Genomic DNA, 18,779 nt, shown 5'->3' on the forward strand with positions numbered 1-18,779 from the left:
TCTGTCAGGCTGTCTTCATAGCAGAGGTGCTCCAGCCCTCTGGTCATCTTTGTGGCTCTCCTCAGGCTTTGCTACCACGATGCCTTTCTTCAGGCAGTAATCTACAAGAGGGACTGCAGTGAGAAGTCTTAAAGGCTTTGCCTTCCTTAATCAGAGCTCAGCTGTTAGTGGTATGCAAAGACATGGGATGTTATACTGTGTTCCCACCCCAGTGCTTCTTGGAGCTATTTGGGACTGCATTGCAGTCACATACAGCAGACAGTCCCCTTTCATCCACTGATCCAGTTGTTCACTTCCTTTCTATTCCAGTGACAGCCCCTGCTGCTTATAGGCATCAGGACCAGCTGCTTCTTGGTCTGGGTCAGCTTTGGTTCTTTCAAAGGCAATTGTGGCTCTAGTGCTTTTGGACTGGTAGGGACGTCAAAGGAGTATTTTGTAGTAGATGCGCGTGCATGTGTATCACAGTGACAGTGTAAGAAGGAAATGGGGCATGAACAGGGCATGAACAAGGAGAGGCTAGGTTGTGCAGTATCAGGGTAATAGTGACATGTGAGAGCACTTAGTTGATACAGCCTGGGAAAACAGAAAAAATGGCAAGGTCTAAAGGACCTTGCAGACACTTTCCTGCATGCCCTGTTCTGTGCTCAGTCTAAGTTTTTACCAGCTCATCTCTGTGTACTGACAGGATTCCTGCTGAGGGCTATTGAGCTAATGCATGAATGCATGAGTACCTCATAGCATATTTACTGAACTTGATTTTCATTACATAAAACCTGTTTTGTTCAACTTCACTCTACCTGGGAGGGTTGAATCACATGCTTATGCACCTTTAAGGTCCTTTCAAATCCAAACCATTATCTGATTCTATATACTTAATGTATAAATACATACATGGATAAATTCTCCCTGATAAATTCTTCATGCTCAGCCTGGTTGTTGCATGCCCATCTTTGATGAAACCCAGGGATACCCCTGCTGAGGTCTGCATGGGCACAGTGCATTTCGTATTCTGATACAAATTTATTTTTTGAGCATGCTGGGGTAGAGTGCTGGCAGGTACACTTTATCTACTTAGTTCAAAAGGGAAATAAGACTCAGATATTACCAAAGGTCTGAAGTTGTGCTGGGTATGGACCCCATTATTTATGACATAAGAACCACCCCAGTTCAAAGATATCTGTTCAGAACTGTACAAATATGAATAGAAGCTGTCATAGATTGTGGCAAGTCAGACTGAGAACCCCAAGAAGTCCTGCTCAAAGTAATCAGCTGTGACCAGCTTGAACACATCCAAGGATGCAGCCTGTGTAACTTCTTTGGGTAGTCTTTTCCACCACCTGACTGTCCACATGGTGGACGAATTTCTTCTTAAATCCACTTTGAACCTTTTTTGTTTCAATTCATGCCCATTGTCTATTGTGTTCCTGCAAGGCACCGCTGTGAAGAAGGTGGGTCCCTATTCTTGATACTCCTTGCAGGAATTCTCCAACTGCTTGCAAGTGTTGGAAGGTTGCTGTTAGGTCCCTTCAAAACCATTGCCTCCCCAGGCTGAACAAGCCCTGTTTCTTTAGCCTGTGCTCACAGGACAAGTGCTCCAGCCACCTGACCATCTTGGTGTAGCACTTGTTGACCTAACTCCTGTTTATTGGGCCTTCAGGTATCGGAAGCCCAGTGCTGGATGCAATATTGTAGGTGTGGTCTAATTAATGCTTGGTAGAGAGGGTAATTGCTTCCCTCAGTCTGCTAGCTGTGTAACTTATAATACAGCCCCAGGCATCCTCCTGGGAGGTGTGTTGTCCCATGCAGGGTGTGAGTAAAGGGCTAAGGATATCAAAACTAGGGGTTTTTAAACTGCAGCTTGCATTGTCATGCAAGTAGCAGAAGGCAGATGGCTGAGCCTTCTTCTCTAGTAGTAATCAGTATGCCACTGGTATGTCTCTCTCTGCCTCCATCTGTTGTCAGGCTGCTGGTGGAGTAACCTATGGTGGGACATATGCAAGGCTATCATTGTATGCAGCACCACATAGAGAGAACTGTACACACGCTTTATTGTGCTGCTGGCCCTTTTTGGAAGAATTATTGTTGGAAACAGGAACCCTCTTCTGGCATGTCAGACTCCTTGGTTGTTTGTTGTTTCCTTCATGGTGCTTTCAGACAAGAAGCAATATGCAGAATTTTAAGAGTAGAGATTTAAGTAGTGGCCAACAACAAGAAGGGGACAAGAAGTGAAAGGCACCGAGAGAGTTATTGCTGGCCACTGGTGTCATCTTCACACCACTACTGGTTTTACCTTATTATGAACATTGGTAGCTAGGTTTTGCTCATTTACTTTAACAGTGACAAGAAACTAACGACCATAACAAAAATTGACTTTTAAAATATTAAATGTATGTATAGTTTTTCCTTCTTATTCTAACCACTAATAGAAAAATAGGGACCCTATTTTCACTTTTCATCCTGCCATCCAAGAACTAGGTTGTCAGCACCTCAGAAAGCCCAGAAATTGTGAATAGGAGGGTAGATACCTACAGCTGTCTCTGAAAGGTGCATCATTGTTATTGTAGTGTCTGCTGGTTTAGCTGCTGTTTGTTTGTATGAGTAAACTGGACAATCTGATAACTTTGAAGTGTGTTGTATCATCATCACACATGTGAAGTCAAACCATACACGTTTGCATAAACAGATGGAAATTCTGAGAATGAGTCACGAGTCTGTCCTTCAAATGGTGTTCTAGATTATTTGGGGTTTGCAATGGGAAATGAAATGGGGATTACACAGAAGGGAACGCTGAATTATTCTTTAATTATGAAGAAAGAGGAATTTTTCTACCATTCCCATAAGGGTAAACAGTCAATGAGGATGAAAAAGCAAAAACATTACCTTCCCTGTTTTATGAAAAAGCCCATACAGAAGAAAAAAAAGGATTAACTTGGAAGTATTGATTAAAAGTATTTCAGTGTTAATGCTTTTCATTCTGTAAGGAAGATTAGCTTTATACAGACATTTCTAATCTATATGTGTTGTTTTGTGTGCCTGTTCATCTCAAATTTAATATGGCTTTTGATAGTCTCCTGTAACATAGTTATTGAGAAAGTGATGAGGTATGAGTTACATAAATGAACACTGAGGTCAATTGAAAACTTCATCAACTGCCAGGCTCAGAGGGTTGGGATCAGTGCCACAAAGTCCTTCTGGTGATCAGTAACTGATGGTGTACCCAAAGAGATGATCCTGGGTCCAGTATTATTTAATGCCCCCATTAAGGACCTGGATGATGGGACAGAGTGCACCCTGAGCAAGTTTGCAGAAAACTGGCAAGACTGGCAAATAGACCAGAGGGTTGTACTGCCACCCAGAGGGACCTGAACAGGCTGGAGAGATGGGCTATCAGGAATCTTGTGAAGCACAATGAAGGGAAATGTCAAATAGTGCCCCTGGGGAGGAAGCTGTCAGCCATCAGCCTCCTGGGCTGTGCTGCAAAAGTATTGCCAGGATACCAAGGGAGGTGATATTTTCCCTGTGCTTAGCCCTGGTGGGACATATCTGGAGTGGAGTACTGGGACATACTGGAGTGAAGCAGAGGGCCCCAAATACAGACATGAAGGTGACCTTCCAGTGTGGGGGTAGTTGAACACAGCCACGGGTTACCAGAGGGGTTGTGGAGTCTCTGTTCTTGGAGATACTCGGAAGAGGAGTGGGTACAGTCCTGAGCAATCTGCTCTTAGTGACTGCTCTGTGACCCTTCCATTTTGTGATTTAGTGACACAGAGGCAAGAAGGATTTCAGAAACCACACAGAACTTATGCTGTTAAAGTGTTAGAGAGGAAGTTGTTTGAAGTTTCTCTGTGTGAGCTAGAGAGGCTGGTAGTCCAGTGGGACAGCAAGTCTAGTTCTGACTCCTTTGCTTCATCTGTGCATCAAAGATTGGTTGGAAACTTAGCTGACTGACCTGTTAAATTGCCAAAATAGTGCCAGGCACACTAGATTTAGCCTGTGCTAGATACTCTCCTAGGCAGTTGATAGGTGTGTCTCTGTCCCTGCGCAAGCCAAGTTCTGCTGTCCCCACGCAGTGTGGGTGTGATGACCCTGTTCTGGTCAGGAGAGTTGAACAGTATTGATGTGGGCTGCTTCAATCAGCCTCAGTGCCAGAGAGTTGCTTGGTGCTTTTAAGTTTACTAACACAGATGTAGCCTTAAAAAGAGTGGCTGCCTGGATCCCTAGGTGGCAACCTGAAGAAATCTTTTGCCAAAATTCTAGCTTCCGTGCTCATGAATGAGCTGTATTTTCAGGGCAAGACCTCATCAATCTTTTATAACTGATAGGGAATGAGGGGAGTAGACACTATGTCTGAGCCAGAATGCCTCAGTGATTGATCTCCAAGTGTCAACTTAATTTTTAAAAATTGAAGAACCTTAAAAGACATGAGAAGACATTGGAAGACATTAAAAGAAAAATAAATGAATTTTTTTTTTAAAAGAAAGCTTAAAAGACACAACAGTATTGCGTGAGAAATGTAAATATATGTATTTTATATTCTGAACAGTAACAGTAACTATGCTCTATTGTTCTATTCTGTTTCTAAAAGAGAAGTAATCCTGCACTTTAAACAGATCTGCTGATGGTATTCCCTGTACCTATTCTATATAGTATTTACAGCTTCCTATCCAAATAAAACATCTAGTCTTTAACTGTGGATCAATACACAACCTGTGTGTTTTTAGTAATAGTCAGATAATTAAGCATGGTCTTGTTATTTTTTTTCTTCCACAAAGTTATGAAACTCATACATATCTCATGACATTTTCTGGATACATTTTTTGGACTCCACCATAGCCTTTCACCACTTGGATCTCAGTGAAGCTTTGGGTGTTCATCAAGTATGGATTGTGGGCAGCTGTCATCTAGATATTTTAGTTTTCAGCTGGATAATATATTTAGCAAATTTAGGCTATGATATGCAGAGTTTTTTTCCATTTATTATTCTTATTTATTATTCTTGGAAATCTTTGTGGGTTTTCATGAAAATGCTAATAAACCTCCATCGTCTAAAGACTTGTGTACTGGGACAGGATAGATAGATAGCTAAATAGATAAAGGAGCATGGCACAACTGAGCTTTTTTGCAGACTTAAACACTGCTCAATTTTTAAATATGCTCTCATGTTTTGTGGTTTTAAGCAGATGCTTAAGAGATGCTTTAAGCGCTAAGAAATGCTTTAGTTTGAATGTTGAAACTTTTTATTTTATATATTCATTCTTGTGTTAAAATTTATTTTTGGAAGAGACTCTATGCTCTTGTCTTGTGGTAGACTTATTTCAGTGTAAACATCCATATGAAGACCCTAGGAATAATCTCAATGCAAGAAGTATGATTATACATCCAAGAGACATGTGCATCACAGTTCAATTTTAGCAGAAGGCATATGGCTCTTTAAGCTTTAAAATATTATTTTAGTTTCTGAAAGACAGAAAATACAGGATTTTTTTAACTTATAATATCTTATAATGTAAATTACAACAGTTCTGTAGAGGAAGCCATGTGCTTTACCAGTGATTTGATATGAGTTGGCTGGCACTCAGGTGATTTTACTTACCCAATTGCTTCAGAGGCTTACAGGCTTCTTCCTCACTAAGTTGTAAGAAATTGGTGGAAATATACATCTTGTTTCTATGAACAGACAGGGTTCATAGCTCACTGTGTGCAAAGGTTATCAGTAAGTCTGTAGGGAAAAAATTAAAATCTAACTCCCACTAGAAAAGTTAGTGATTCTGTGGAAATTGAGTTAAAGTTGCATATAAGTAATGAAATAATTCCCTGATTAAATTTTCACTGATTTTTATAAAATAAGTTAGTAATAATCTGTTTGTAATTGGAATAAAATTTGGAGTGCAATTAATTAGCACTGTAGGGAAATAGCAGAACAAAACACATTTAAAAAAAAAATTACTACCTGAAATAAACTTATAGTACAAATAAATTTTTCAACCATGCAGCTGGTTTTAGGTGTTCATGTACAAGTTTCAGCTATGAACATGTTCCTGTCAAGTCATTGGGAGCTTTAATACAGCAGCTACAAATAGTTTGGTTTGCATTTCCTCTCCCCTTCTATCTGTTACTCAAAGATGTGTTTGGTTTTATTCTGAATGGTTCCAATTGTCCTCTGGCCATGGAAGATGTGGCTGATGGGTTTGTGGGAACGTAGTAATAGGTGTAGAAGGGGCTCAGACAGTGACACTTTGGTATCTGTTGGCAAAGATGGGAGAGCACAGCCTTTGAAGCAATCCTGATGGAGCATTTAATTAGCAATGGCAACTGTGCTTGATTCTACTCAAAGTAATTAACAGGCCATGAATCATAGAATCATAGAATTGGCTGGGTTGGGAGGGACCTCAGAGATCATCAAGTCCAACCCTTGATCCACTACCGCTGCAGTTACCAGACCATGGCACTGAGTGCCACATCCAGTCTCTTTTTAAATATCTCCAGGGATGGAGAATCCACTACTTCCCAGGGCAGCCCATTCCAATGCTTGATCACTCTCTCAGTAAAGAAATTCTTTCTAATGTCCAACCTAAACCTCCCCCGGCACAACTTGAGACCTCTTGTGCCCTCTTGTCTTTCTGAGGGTTGCCTGGGAAAAGAGACCAACCCCCACCTGGCTACAACCTCCTTTCAGGGAGCTGTAGAGAGTGATGAGGTCTCCTCTGAGCCTCCTCTTCTCCAGGCTGAACAGCCCCAGCTCCCTCAGCCTCTCCTCATAGGATCTGTGCTCGAGTCCCTTCACCAGCCTGGTTGCCCTCCTTTGGACCTGCTCCAGGACCTCGATATCCTTCCTGAACTGAGGGGCCCAGAACTGGACACAGGACTCGAGGTGTGGCCTCACCAGTGCTGAGTACAGGGGCAATGAGGAGCATTGCCCTCATCTCATGAGGAGCAGAGAGCATCATGTGTGCAGAAGTTCTGGAGGTATTTGCAGGGTATCACTGCAAATATATTTTGTGGTTCTTGCTTTTTCATGTTAAAGTAATCTGTGTTTTGGTTTGGTTACACAGATTTAGGATTTGGTACTTGTAGATCAGATCTGTGAAGTGTGATACCTTGCACCACAGCTGCTATCATCATTAGGGGCCTATAAAGTGTTATACACAACTGTATTAAACTAATTTAATTAAAGTGCATTGAATTTTGCCAGGTATTCACATTAAAAATTGCAGTATTTTTTCTCTTATGTTTTCTTATCCTTTCAGTAGATTAGGCCAAAGTAGGCTTTCCTGAGAGTAGTATTCATCTGCAATCAAAAGCTGGATGGATTATCCAGTGATTTTTGTGTGGGTAAATGTACTGTAATCATATAAAGTCTTATATGCTATGCTAGCATGGTATACCATTTTTTTCTTGTTCTATTAATACTAATTTTATACAAGTATATACATTATACATTAAAGGAGAGTTCAGCTGCATAGATAACATAGCTGCTTAAAACTGACAATATTTGAATAACAAGTAGTAAAACTTTGAAATTATTGAAAATATAATGTTTAATGTAAAAATACCAACCCATACTTTCTCAAGCTACTTCTTCTCAGTCATAACTGATTTCAAATTTGTACTGTGTGAAAAAACCTGGAAACCCTTCCAAAGAGGAAATAATATCTATATAAATAAAATATTAAAATGGTGCTAATAACTGGTCAAGTTCTTTATTTTTGAGTCTGAAAAAAAGGAGATAATGAATTTTTTTTATCCACTGTGAATTTGTGTACAGTTTTATTTGCCAATCCTGTTAAAAATGTAATAGCAGAATGGTGTCTCTGCCCTATTAATTTTGTCATGTTAAACTTGGCAAAAAAGCGGTTTCTCCGTTTTTTTTCCTCTAGTACACATATAAACATAACTGTTTAATTTACTACTTTTGCTGCTAACTTGGAGTTGCTGATGTTGGCACAGTTTTGAAGGGCAAATGCTTAACTCCCTGCAATTACAGTTGAAGAAGTAGCAATATTAAGACATTGGAGACGAGTTGTTTCCATATCCCTTCTGCTCTCTTTCCTCAATATTTAATAGTGTCCAAATTACTTAAGTTACAATATCTGAGGTCTGCTTCTACAATTAGTTGCAGAACTAGTCCCTCTGCAGGGAATACTGCATAATGTAGATGATTAAGCTCTCCAGCATGACACCCAGAAATCCCCAGGAGATCAGTCAGCTATGGCTCAAGCTCAGTAGACTGATGACTTGGCAGATGCCTTTTGGCTTTTAGGGGTCTTAGATTTCCCACCCTCTTAAAATAGTCATCTAAATAGTAGTTTTTGTGAGGTCAAAGAAAGTCTCATGTCTTACTAGCACTTATTTCTTTCTTCCAGGTGACTTTTTAGTATCTTCTTGGTCCTGTTTTCTTTGTCTTTGAATGAATGGATTGCCTAATACAGCTTTTCAAAAGAAACAAAGAAAAAGCGTAAAGATTAAAAGTGGGTAAACTTACACAGAAGAGTAAGAGAAGTAAACAATGTAGAAGCTGTGAGCTAGAAGAAAATCTTGTCTATATTAAGTTTTCCAGCTTTTGGGCTTATAACTAGTTTTCTCCCCTTATAACTAGTTTTCTCCCCTTATTTGCACTCCAGTTTCAATACAGCTGTGGTCTATTGTTACATGGCCTAATATTTTTTTAATGAATGAGAATTTTGATTTTCAGTAGCAAATATTCTTTCAGTCAGTATTTTCTTAGAAGGTGAAGGCTTAATGCAAGCACTAAACAGTAGATAAACACTCTTTCTGAATCTCTGATGTTATTGTCATAGATTTTTTACATTAAAACATTAGAATGAAAGTTCTAATTCTTGCATTTGAGAAGGCGGCAGAGAAAAAGGCATTATTAGGAAGAATTTAAATTTTACTTCTCTTCTGCTTGTGGATGGACTTTAGTATCAGAAATCTTTACATTTAGATGTCAGTTTAGATGTTGCATTTTAATCCCCAGACTAAATGCTTCTGATTGCCTAGGAAGTTTTGAAGCTGTCTGACAAGTTCTCAACTGAGTTTGTGAGATGTGGTTGTTACCAAGATTTTCTCAGCATGACAGAATGAATAGCTGAAACTGGAGTGTTTTGGAGTACAGTGTTTTGACTTTGTCTTGAGTGTCAGACATTGGTGTGCTGTGGAGGACATTAATAACATTAATTACAGCTCATAGGAAAAACAAATTCAGGGCTAGAACCATTTTCTTTATATTCATCATTTGAGTAGTTCTCTTATTTCCAGGCAGGAATGCAAAATCTTTAATTTAAAATGGCTTTAATTTCTGTTGCTAGAAGGAGTTTAGACAATGTTAACTGACTGGGTAAATGTTCATGAGAGGATGAGTTTATGTAGTCTGTTAAATGAGCTTGATTTACAATCTGCCTGCCATGATTTGCAACCACTTTAGGGCTGTACACAACTAATTTGGTGTAGGACTTTGATGCTTACTGTCCCTACTGTTTTCCTTTGTAAATATGCTCTCACAGTACCAAAAAGTATTTTCCCAATATTCATGGGATGGATGTAATTTTGATTTTATGCCATTTCTTTTAAAATATTTGGAAATCCTCCTTGATTCACACTTAAGGGAGGTCACTTTAGCATATTTTCAACTGCTGCTTGTGGGGTTCTTTCATGTCTCCATCAGTCATGAGAAAGCTTGGCTTGCCACATGAGCAAAGAAAGAATTGTTCCTTGTACGTGTGGCAGACAGAGGTATAAAGCTGCTCTGATGTAAGGATGACTTTCTGTTAAAAGTACCTTCCTGTGTATGAGGGATAGGGATAGGCTAGGTGTGCTATAGGAACATCAGGGAAATAATGCTGGTTAAGTTACATTATTTATTACAAAGCAGTTTAATGTAAGATGGTGTTTCTTTGGTAAGGAAATGATTAAATAAGTTAATTATATAGTTTTCATGTATCTTCTGCATTTCACTGAATATAATTATATTCTATTACCTGAGAAAAGCTTATAGAAATTATTTAAATATCCATGCCTAGGATTAGAAACCAGGTGATGAATTGATGAAATTACAGTTTTTGGAAGAAAAGGAACTACAAAACTTTGACCTATAAACCTGGCAAAATTCTGTCTTCGCACGTAAGATGGGAATCCCTGGAGTTAGTCGTGTGGTAAGCAAAGAAAGCATTTACATGAGTAGTGAGTAGTGGGTTTTTTTTCTTTTTTTTTTTTTTCTTTTGTATAAGTGTTCTTATGACTTGAAAATATTCCAGAATTTGCTGGGGATGTGAAGAGCTCATTTATCATATTAAAAGTAAGAGCAGAATTTAGAGCGTGCTTGCAGAATTCAGTGTCTTGCTGCTTGAGATACCCATCAATTATAGTAATTAATAGGAAAATTTAGGAAATTTGTAAGAAAATTCATGTTTTATGCATGAATTATTCCTCAATCAAACCTAGAACTTGAGCAAACCTGCATTGTCGGGGTTTGATAAATACCTGTACATGTTGTGGATCAGCACAATGCTGGAGTTGGCAGAGCAAGCATTTGGACCTGTGCAAAACATAAGGCTTTTATGGTGTACCTCTGTGTTCTTGTGTTAGCATTCAGAACGAGAAGAGCAAGATACTGAAAGGAAAAATAAAGGTAGGCCATAGCATCTATGGGGTTAGACCATGGGGTTAGATCATGGGGTTTTTTACTGTGCTGCTGTAAGTCAGCAAGTGACGTTAGTGAGATACTCAACTTCAGTCTGTGTTTTTTTCTTACTTGTTTTCATGGACTTTTGTATCCTGGATATTTTGAAAGAAATAATAATAATCACACCATTTGGAAGGAAAGAATGTCAAAATGTTGAGTCATCAGCTTTTTGTTATGCTGGTGATCACTTAAAAATATTTAAAAGCACAGTTTTCTTAAACATCTATGGTTTTTTTCTGTGTATAGATAATGTATAAACCCAGCTGAGCACTGAGTGAACTCCCTGGGTCATGTCCTGGGAGCAGCCTAGCAGTGTCAAATGGTAAAATATGTGTGTGTTTTCTCCCTCCTTGATTAATTTCTTGCGCTCTTTGACAGATTTTGCTGTTGCAGACAGATTTTTGCTTATTCATTTATGTTGCCACAGTTGCTTCCACTTTCTAGATCTCCCTGAGCCTGTGCATCTTTTGTGGATCCATTTCCAAGAGTGGCTCTCGTGTTTTAATTAGCTGTCAGTGCCAATTAGTGTGCTGCTGAGGGGTTCCTGCACAGCTCTGGGCTATCTGTAGTTCTTGATGTGCTACTGATTCATTTTCTGTCCTCAAGCACTGGCATCTCATAGCTGAGGAACTGGTAAATTATTGAAAGCCTGAGTGCCTGGCTACACTGAAAATTCTGGCATTTCTACTTTGGACATTCATGGCATTTGGATTTCACTTTTTTTGGTATTTTTGCTAAACCTTTATGCCTCCTGATTGAGAGATGTATTATACCAATTCTTTTTTATGATAAGTTTCTGAAATATGAACTGTGCTCCTCTTCTCTTGCATTTTTCCAAATCTTTGAAATTGAAAGGTTTTAACCTGAATTCCTCAAGAAGCAAGACTTGTCTATCTCTTTAAAATGCATTTTTTATTATACATAGTTAAAGACACACTATGCAAAGATAGTTAAAAGATACAACTATACAAAGATAGTTGAAAGAAAAATATATCACCTAAATATCTCACCTAAAAGCTTGAAGATTGATATCTGATGAGGTATCTAACCTTAGCTTTTGTAATCCTGATAATAATGATGTAGCACATCGTTATACCCTGCTTGACTTCAGTTTAAAACTTTTGCATACAATATATTGAAGTACTAGAAAAGCTTAATGAGCTTTTATTTCTGGTTAATTTTTGCTGGATTAATTTAGTGATCTAGTTTTGTTTTGTTACTTTATTCAGTATTTTGAAAGTAAGTGTATTTTTTTTTTTTTTTAAAGAAAAAAACACCTCCTTATCTGTTAGAGTTTGCTTTAATTAGAACAGTTATTACAAACAAAGTTAGGAGAGGACAGATATAGCTTTAACATGATGGCCAGTGATGGCAATTGGTATTATGAAAAGATGTGATGGAGTTGAACCTTTTCTAAGGAGAATAGTTTAGATTAATGTATTTTGCAAATTTATGTTGTGAGAAAATTTCTGAACAGTTATTCTATAGGGGAGACAACCCCCAGACAGTAATTCTGACCAGTACTTCTGTAACTGTGAACAGTTAACATTACAGTCAGAAAATGTACACAGACAGGAATGAAATACAAGCACATGATTTCAGGACATGCTTGGATGTATCTCAGGTTTTAAGTCTGACTGTTTTCAAAAGGGGAAGCTGAATCTTCATCCCATTATCACTCAGAACATGTTTTTTTATTCCTTTTGTTGCTTGGTAAGCATGGAAAACCTGATGAAAACCTTACAGCTAAACAAGTATTTGGGAAAATGTCTATATTTAGTCACTGGAAAATCTAGGAAACTTACAGGTAATATCCTGAATTATTGGAGGTTTTACTGAAACTAATTCCAAATACTGAAAGTGAAGGAGTTTCCTTGTAAGGAGCCAGAGATGGAGTTGTGGTTTGATTTATTAATCAAGCTGTGTGGCTGAAGCAGGCAATACAGTAACCCACAGCAGAGACACCATACTGTGTATCCTGATTTGTTCTGGAACTTCTTGTATAGATCTTTATAGGGGATTAATCCTAATAGCATTAGCGTGGTAAGACATATTGCTAAGTAGACTTAGACTACTAACAAAGACTTAAAACAAACAGAAAAAAATCCTTTGAACATTGCTATTAAGTAGCTGACATGACATCAACCTCTTCAACCGATTCCCTGCTTTTTCTCAGACATCATCTTGGACAAAAGGGAAATGGAGCAAGGGATTAGCTGGGCCCATGATAACACTGTCAGCTTTTTGAATTAAATGCCATCCAGTTACTCACACAGAACATTGAAGTGAAATGCAGTATAGCCTATATATATTATATAGGCTCTATATAGTCTATATATGCTATATAGATTATATATACTATGTATACTATATTTATATAGTAAATTGCTGCATCTTAGACAGTTTTCAGCTAGTTTAATGTCTTAAATACTGATACTTTTAATGATCCCAAAGACATACTATCAGTAAGCATAAAAGCAATGTAAATGTTGAAGATAGGATTTAAGTTGAACGCTAGTCTTTTTAATGTATTTTAGGCAAGAATTTCCATAAATTAGAGGGGATGGATCTGGTTTGATATACTGTGTGGGTGGTTTCATAAATCAGCAGCAGTTAAAATGACATCCCATAGTAGGGCTAATTTAATTTTGCTAAGTGATTCTTTTTTAATCACTGTAATACATTGTGGTAAGTTGTTAATATGATCAGTTCAAAGGCCGATTTACATGTCAGCAGGTTTCTTCACTTGTCATGTATATTGTTTACTTTCATGGGGAAGTGTAAATACTTTTCATTGATATAACCACGTTACAAAGTAATTTCAAGCATGATAAAGCACTGCTTGTTCAAGGCTAAACATACCTTTTTTACTTGAAGTATGGAGCTGTTGCTTCTGAAATAAGTTCTTAAATGGTTTGCTGTGACTGAAATACCTGTGAACTTCTGAATACATATTGTGGAAGGAACCATTTATTTTATAAATGATCAGAAGTAAAAGCTGGTGTATGATAAGGACAAGGTATATGTTTCTATGTTGAAGAGGAGTTTTAATTTGGAAGCTCAGGTTTACAAAGACACTTTCTCTTGTGCTACCAGGGTCCCCGAGGGCTGTGCTTGTGACTTGTTGCCTGTGTTGTTCCACAGGGAACTAGGCCAAAAAAACCCTGAGCTGACTCCAACTCTGTGCTCTCCATGTTAAAAGGGATGAGTTCAGGTGGTAGCTGTGATCATAGTATCAGGCTGAAAAACAGTGCTATGAAAGTTTATGGGAAATGCTTTTGACATTCAACATATGAGTGACATTTTTGAATTGCATATGTGGCAGTTGATTTTTTTTTTTTTTTAGGGGGCAGGGGTTCTGTCATCTACATGAGTTATCCATGGATATCACATGACTGCTATCTGAAAGGCTGCTATTCTTTATGGTGTGAATTATGCACTGTTCATTACTACAATCTTCCTTGGATATTGGCAAGCTCTGGTGTAGCGAAATGAAGCAGTCGGGTGTGGCTAATTACGAGGTGGGAGGCGTGAGCTTGTGCTAAGCCCACCTGTGCCCAATTAAGGTTTAACCCCGCTGCAAACATGGCAGAACAAACAGTGCTCCGATTTTGCCGCCTTTAGACTCAGCTAGACTCGTTCAGAGCTTCTGCTCCGGACTCAGCTCACCTCCTCCTATGACTCCTCGAGAGTGAGCTGAGCATGCACTCGGAAGCACTCCTTTTACTGGTTGCCCAGTCCTGCTCATGTGCAGCCAGGGTAAGCCCTAATTGGGCACAGGTGGGCTTAGCACAAGCTCACGCCTCCCACCTCGTAATTAGCCACACCCGACTGCATCATTTCGCTACACTCTGGCTGTGAGGTGGCCTGTTTCCTTCCCCATCTATCCATTGCTGCTTTCCAAACAGGGCTTATGACCCTCTTTTTGGCTAGTCTGGCTCTTATTTTCTCCTCTGTACAGAAGAAGGAAGGATAAGATAAAAGCGGTGAAATAAAGAAAAAAACCCCAGCTTTTCTGGAAGGATCTGTCTGTCCCAAAGTATTGCACTGTGCTGATAACACCCACTTACTGAAAGTGCTGATTCCAGTTGATGTCCTCTAAGCAAAGCCCAGTTTTGTCTTCCTGTGTTTTGCTGGAACTGTGGTTAAGCCATTCAGCTGACTGGCATTGTCTGGCTGTGAGAGGGTGTCATGACCTACCTTGAGGGGTTATGTGTTGGTAAATGTATAACATCAAAAGGATACCCAGAATTGGCTACTATGATGAGTTTTGTTCAGGCTGCCAAGTCTGGATTGTCAACTGATACATCAGTGCAATACCCTGATTTGAGCACCCTACCACTACCCAACAGTTTAACGTGGGTATGTGTACAATACCAAACCAATCTCCATAGAACAGTACTGGGAAATAAAAGATAAAAATACCCACTAGGCTCCAGTAGAAAAGTAATGAAACCAATCAAACATCTTGAGTTTAATAATAAATATACAATTACTAGGCATCTAAGTATTAGTTAATAGTTGCTATATTGGCTCTAACTTTATTTAAACTAATTTCAGATATTCTTGGATAAAAGTATGCAAAATCTTAATAGTGGCAAAAGCACTGAGGGTACAGATAACCACTCACATTGCAAGAAAGGTTACTGGCAGTCAAGATGGAAAGATGTCACTGTGCTAGTGAGGTCCTCCACTAGCTTCACTCTAAGATCAGCTTTTATATAGAAAGGTTGCTTTAACTATGTGCAATCCCTTGCCTGTGTCATCCAAAATCAAGTCACAACCCACAGACTGACTGCTCTTCCACCAAGAGCTGAAGACTCACATTTAATCACCCTTTTTGGTGTGTCCTTGCGTTTTTTTGTGTCATCAGTGTTCATACATTTTTGCATGTACATTCTGCTGATGCACAATGTTGGAGCTGAAGCTGCTGCCTGGTGGAAGAGAGGGGATTGATGACCACGTGATGGTGGTTGTGCAGAATCACCTAGTTTGAAGAGGGAAGACAGGAAGCTGCCTCCTTAGGCCTATGCAACACTGCCAGTACTTTCTGTGGCCAAAGCTACAGCTTAGGTGAAACTAGGGTGGACTTAACTGTAACTACAAAAGAATAGGATGGACAGAATCATACCTAGAATTTTTTTTTTCTGTTTTCAGTAGCATGAACTATGCGTGACAAGTTGGTAACATAATGGGTGGGCATGTATTTCACTGCAAGTTTTTAAACTTACTGTGGCCTGTCTGCCATCATCCAACCTGGGATGATTTGTACACTGCTGTCAGGAAAAACTTCCCTCCATTGAGGCGCTGCATCTTTGCTCTTTTTGTGAAGTTATTAATAAGGCCTTGGGAACCTGAAATCCTCAATTTGTCCCGTATTTCTCTGTTTTCACTGTGTAGGGACACCGTAAATGAGGGGATGTTCCACAGTCTCTTGATGCATCAAGTGTAACAAGTTAAATGAGAAGGGAGATGCCTGATAGATTGCAATTCTGAGCCACTACAACCTTTTGCACTGGATATTTACACATTTACTCTATTGACACATTTACTATTGAAGCATTTGACCTTTCTGTACCTGGAATGTACCTGCCTCGATCCTTCTGGTTTCTGCACTAGTGGATTTAAGACACCATGGCACTCCAGCTGGACTCTCTCATACAATTTTTCAGTTTCCATGAAATACTTCTATGGTTTAGTCTTTATTCAGCACAGCACACTATACCATGAAAATACAGTGAGGTATAGTTTTGTTCACTCTATAGAAAACAAGGTTTCACCACTTGGTCTCTGCAGTCAGTGGGCAGGGTGAATGGGTTGGCTTTAGGTTCAATACAAGACCCCATTCATGTTGTTTTGGCAAGACATGACTGACACTATTTTTAAATACTTCTAACACAAACCCAGGAAAGTACAAAATAGTTCTGTGCGCTGTAGGAAAGAGTGTTGAGATGCATTTGACCTTCTAGCATGTGTAAATATTTACCATTTGGCTTTGTTGTTCTTCTTGTAGACATTACCCAAAGCAGTCCTTCACTACAGTGGCTGATACACCAGAAAATCTTCGCCTGAAGCAACAGAGTGAATTGCAAAGTCAGGTAAATCAAATAATTCTTTTGTCTCACTAATTTTAGACTCTCAGTCCACTTCTCTATAGTTTTTCTAAGTATTTCTTCATACTGATATGTAGTAGCACTCTAATTTAATTGTAAAACGTACTTGTAAGTTGGTATACTGCAAAAATATAGCCTGATCTAATTTTTACTAATTATATTATTGTAGGTACACTGACATCTCTGAAATCTTTTATTTTCAGCAGTATAAAAATTATCTAAGTAGTTTTTAATGTTTGAAATAGCTCAGTCCAGAGAATTAATTTGCCTTAGTCAAACTGTCATTGTCAGCTTGCATCAAACTTAGTAATAAAATAGCTGTGTGATTAGCAAATGATTAATTTGTCATTCTCAAACATCTAGAAGCCTTTAATACTTGTCAACACTAACCTGACTGAATGATCAATTTACAGATCTATTATGTCCTCTGTGAACTCCTATATGAAGCAGTCTGTAAGCTGGTTGTGGTAAATGTTATCAGTCAGCACTTACGTAGGTTAATAAGAAATGTGTTGCAATTAAATATGGAAAAGAAAAGAGGGAGAAAAAAAAAAAAAAGAAGAAAATGGCCATGAAGACTTAGGTGACCCAAAGATGATGTTTGTTTACTATTGTTACTCAGTGGTCCGTAACATACAGTTCTTATTGGTGTTAATTTCTTAATATCTGAACAACTCCACTTCCCCCCCCTAAGTTCCTTATTGTTTGATTTTTCTTTAGATTTTTTTTTAAGCCATTGCCCTTATAGTCTGGATTGATAATTATAATCAATTAAAGTAATAAAAACCTGTAGCAGAAACCAGATAGTAGGCAACCAAGAGCTCAAGAGCTTTCTTGTTTGGGAACCTCTCAGCACATTAATGGGTAGAATCAAAGGAGCACTAAATAGAAATGCTAGCACAGATATTTAGCATGATACACATTAAAAAAACCTTTTTTTAACCTTTTGTCATTGCAGTAAATGATTACAAAACTTTTTTTTTGTGCTGAGATTTAGCTACCTGGGAAGAGAAGAGTTGAATGTAGTTGTTTCATCTGGTAGTTACCATTCGGTCATAACCTCAGGGTTAAGAGGACCTTGTAAACTATGCTTTTTACAGCTTTGTTTGAAAGAAAATGAATTTCAAGCCCACTATTTTTTTAGTGGTTTGGTAGAAAATGTTGTTGAGATTCAGAAGAAAATTTAACTCTTCCTTCTATTGTTTTTTCACTGGATTGACTTGTGTATCTGCACATGGACCCACATGCTCATGGGTATATACAAATCTCAGGCCAAAATGTAAACTAGCCAGGCTGTATTCTTTTTCCATGGCTGCCTGTCTGCCTATCCTCAGGATATCAGTTACAGCATGGCTGAATTTTCTTGCTGGGACTTTATAAGGATTCAGCTACATGACTCAAATTTGGTAACAACTCTCTGGTCATGGGCAGAATGGAAGAGAAGCTGTCTGACTTATGGCTACATTACTTGCTGTGGTCATAAATACTCAGCAAAGATATAAAACCTTGTGCTTACAATTCTGAACCTCAACTCAAATGTGAATCATAAGCCTTGATCGAAAAGGCCCTCAGGGAAGCCTAAAAAGCCATATTTTTTAAGGTACTGGTAGATTTTAAAAGATTGATTTCTGTAGAAAGGCAGGCTGCAACTGGAGAGCTTGTTTAAAATTTGTTAAGAAAAGTATGGATAGGAAGAATCCTGTTTGGGTGTTTATACAGGACAACTCTCTCATAAGAAGTCCAGAGAGATCAGAACCTCATTTAGGAAATGTAGCTTGTGTTAAACCAGTTTGCTTTCTCCATGGTTATCGTGATAATACTTCTGAGGGACTAGAGGCTGTTGATAATTGTCAAGAAAGTGTAGAAGGCAACACTTTTTGTTAAGTTTTATGTAGAAAGCACTGGAATAATTTCTGTTCTGTCACCCTGTGCTACCACAATAGAAGATGGGCTTGTTAAGTTTAGCTCACACATTTCAAACTCAC

General features: G+C 38.5%; 1 protein-coding gene across 2 annotated transcripts in view; it reads left to right on the forward strand.

Annotated features, from left to right (window-relative positions):
- Positions 1–18,779, forward strand: part of NEBL (nebulette) — a 233,116-nt gene that overhangs the window by 51,177 nt on the left and 163,160 nt on the right. For both annotated transcript variants that reach the window (XM_071735079.1, XM_071735078.1), the window contains exon 3: positions 16,695–16,779. In XM_071735079.1, coding sequence (XP_071591180.1) covers positions 16,695–16,779 — 85 coding nt within the window. The remainder of the gene's footprint in view (positions 1–16,694; positions 16,780–18,779) is intronic.

This window comes from Heliangelus exortis, chromosome 2, assembly GCF_036169615.1.
Source record: "Heliangelus exortis chromosome 2, bHelExo1.hap1, whole genome shotgun sequence".
Taxonomy (NCBI): Eukaryota; Metazoa; Chordata; class Aves; order Apodiformes; family Trochilidae; genus Heliangelus; species Heliangelus exortis.